The sequence below is a fragment of the Myotis brandtii genome, unplaced genomic scaffold (assembly GCF_000412655.1).
Source record: "Myotis brandtii unplaced genomic scaffold, ASM41265v1 scaffold952, whole genome shotgun sequence".
Lineage (NCBI taxonomy): Eukaryota > Metazoa > Chordata > Mammalia > Chiroptera > Vespertilionidae > Myotis > Myotis brandtii.
This window is the reverse complement of record NW_005371930.1, coordinates 586,070-587,965: the sequence shown is the minus strand read 5'-3', so window position 1 is coordinate 587,965 and position 1,896 is coordinate 586,070. Positions and strand designations below refer to the sequence as shown.

Genomic DNA, 1,896 nt, shown 5'->3' with positions numbered 1-1,896 from the left:
GGGGGCCGGGCGCTGTCTGCCCCGCGCTGCTCACACTCTGACGACTGCTTACGCGTTGGGAACGGCCACCTCTGATGTCAGATGTGAGCAGGCTCAGACCTGAGCGTCAAGGGCAGGTTCCGAAAGGAAGGCTCAGCTGCGTGGGTTTTTAAAGTCTCACCACCAATGTGGAAGTTGGGCAAGTTTCCAGGTGTTTTAGCTCCAGTTGCTCTGTAGCTTTTTTTAAACATATAAATATATATATATTGCTCGACTTCAGAGAGGGAGGGAGAGGGAGAGAGAGAGAAACATCGATGATGAGAGAATCATGGATCGGCTGCCTCCTGCTGGGGATCGAGCCACAACCCGGGCCTGTGCCCTGACCAGAATCGAACTGTGACCTCCTGGTTCACAGGTCGACGCTCAACCATGGAGCCAGGCCTGCCTGTGCCACGGGGCTTGTCAGCTGGTCCAGGGTTGGGGCTCTGACGGGAAGGGGTCAGTCCCGTGCCCGGGAAAAGCCGTCCCCAGCTTTCCCGTTACCCCAGAGCGGGGCTCTGACCGGCTTGTTTGCTTATCTCCCACGAACGCCGACCTTCTGAGTTGTGTGTTCTGGCGTCAGATAGATCGCTTCTGTGAAGTCCCCGGGTGGTACCACCGGGCAGGGCCGTAACCGGCGGCTACCGGAGCCGTCAGGATCCGGAGAAGGTTCTAACGCAGTGAAAGCGCTTTGCCAATACTGTCTCGTTAGCTTTCGTGCCAAAGTCCGTACCTCACTTTCTGAGCAGTGTCACCCCCCACCCCTGGGGTCAGGCGGTGACGCGTGTCCCCTGACCCTGCTGCTGGCTCTCCGTTGAGCTCCCCTCGTCCCCACTGATCTGAGGTTCTTTAAGGACGGGGACCGCGCTCTGTACCCGCCGCGGCTCTCCCGGCGATTGGGGTGCACGGCAGGAGGACGGGTGTCGCCGGTCGCCTGACTGGGCCCTGCTTTCCTTGCAGCCCTTCGTCATCCACGACATGGAGACGCTGTGCATGGCCGAGAAGACGCTGGTGGCCAAGCTGGTGGCCAACGGCATCCAGAACAAGGAGGCGGAGGTGCGCATCTTCCACTGCTGCCAGTGCACGTCCGTGGAGACCGTCACGGAGCTCACGGAGTTCGCCAAGGCCATCCCCGGCTTCGCGGGCCTGGACCTCAACGACCAGGTCACGCTGCTCAAGTACGGCGTGTACGAGGCCATCTTCGCCATGCTGGCGTCCGTCATGAACAAGGACGGCATGCTGGTGGCCTGCGGCAGCGGCTTCATCACCCGCGAGTTCCTCAAGAGCCTGCGCAAGCCCTTCTGCGACATCATGGAGCCCAAGTTCGACTTCGCCATGAAGTTCAACGCCCTGGAGCTGGACGACAGCGACATCGCCCTGTTCGTGGCGGCCATCATTTGCTGCGGAGGTGAGTCAGCGGCGCCATCTGCTCCCTGGCACTCACAGACTCCCCTGGGGCAGGGGGCAGGGGTAGGTCCGACGGGGTGTGGGATGGTGCCGTTGTGGAGCGGGCACTGGGGGGAGGGGGAAGGGAGGGGGGTATGGGACCCCATATTGCCACCAACCAGAAGCAAGTGAGTTACACCAACACGGCACCGCGTATTATTGTGCGTGAATACGTGCTGTCCATTATGTGTGCTCTGGTTACAGTTATGACATGTAAATACCGGTACATGTTCTGCTTGTAATTAGCACGTCACATAGCCCTACAGCAGCATGTCAGGTCTGGTTGGCAGTCGTGATGTCATGCAGTGTGTGGTGCGTCACATGATGACAGGCGTGCGCCGCATGACGTTTCCGTCAACGAGGACCCGCACCAGGCTGTCCACGGGTCACCGTGGGGCTGGAAGCCTCCTGTCTCGGGTGAGGCCCGGGACT

General features: G+C 60.4%; 1 protein-coding gene across 5 annotated transcripts in view; it reads left to right on the top strand.

Annotated features, from left to right (window-relative positions):
* The window catches only part of PPARA (peroxisome proliferator-activated receptor alpha), an 86,502-nt gene that overhangs the window by 83,292 nt on the left and 1,314 nt on the right, over positions 1-1,896 (top strand). For all 5 annotated transcript variants that reach the window (XM_005886013.2, XM_005886016.2, XM_005886012.2 and 2 more), the window contains one exon: positions 979-1,426. In XM_005886013.2, coding sequence (XP_005886075.1) covers positions 979-1,426 — 448 coding nt within the window. The remainder of the gene's footprint in view (positions 1-978; positions 1,427-1,896) is intronic.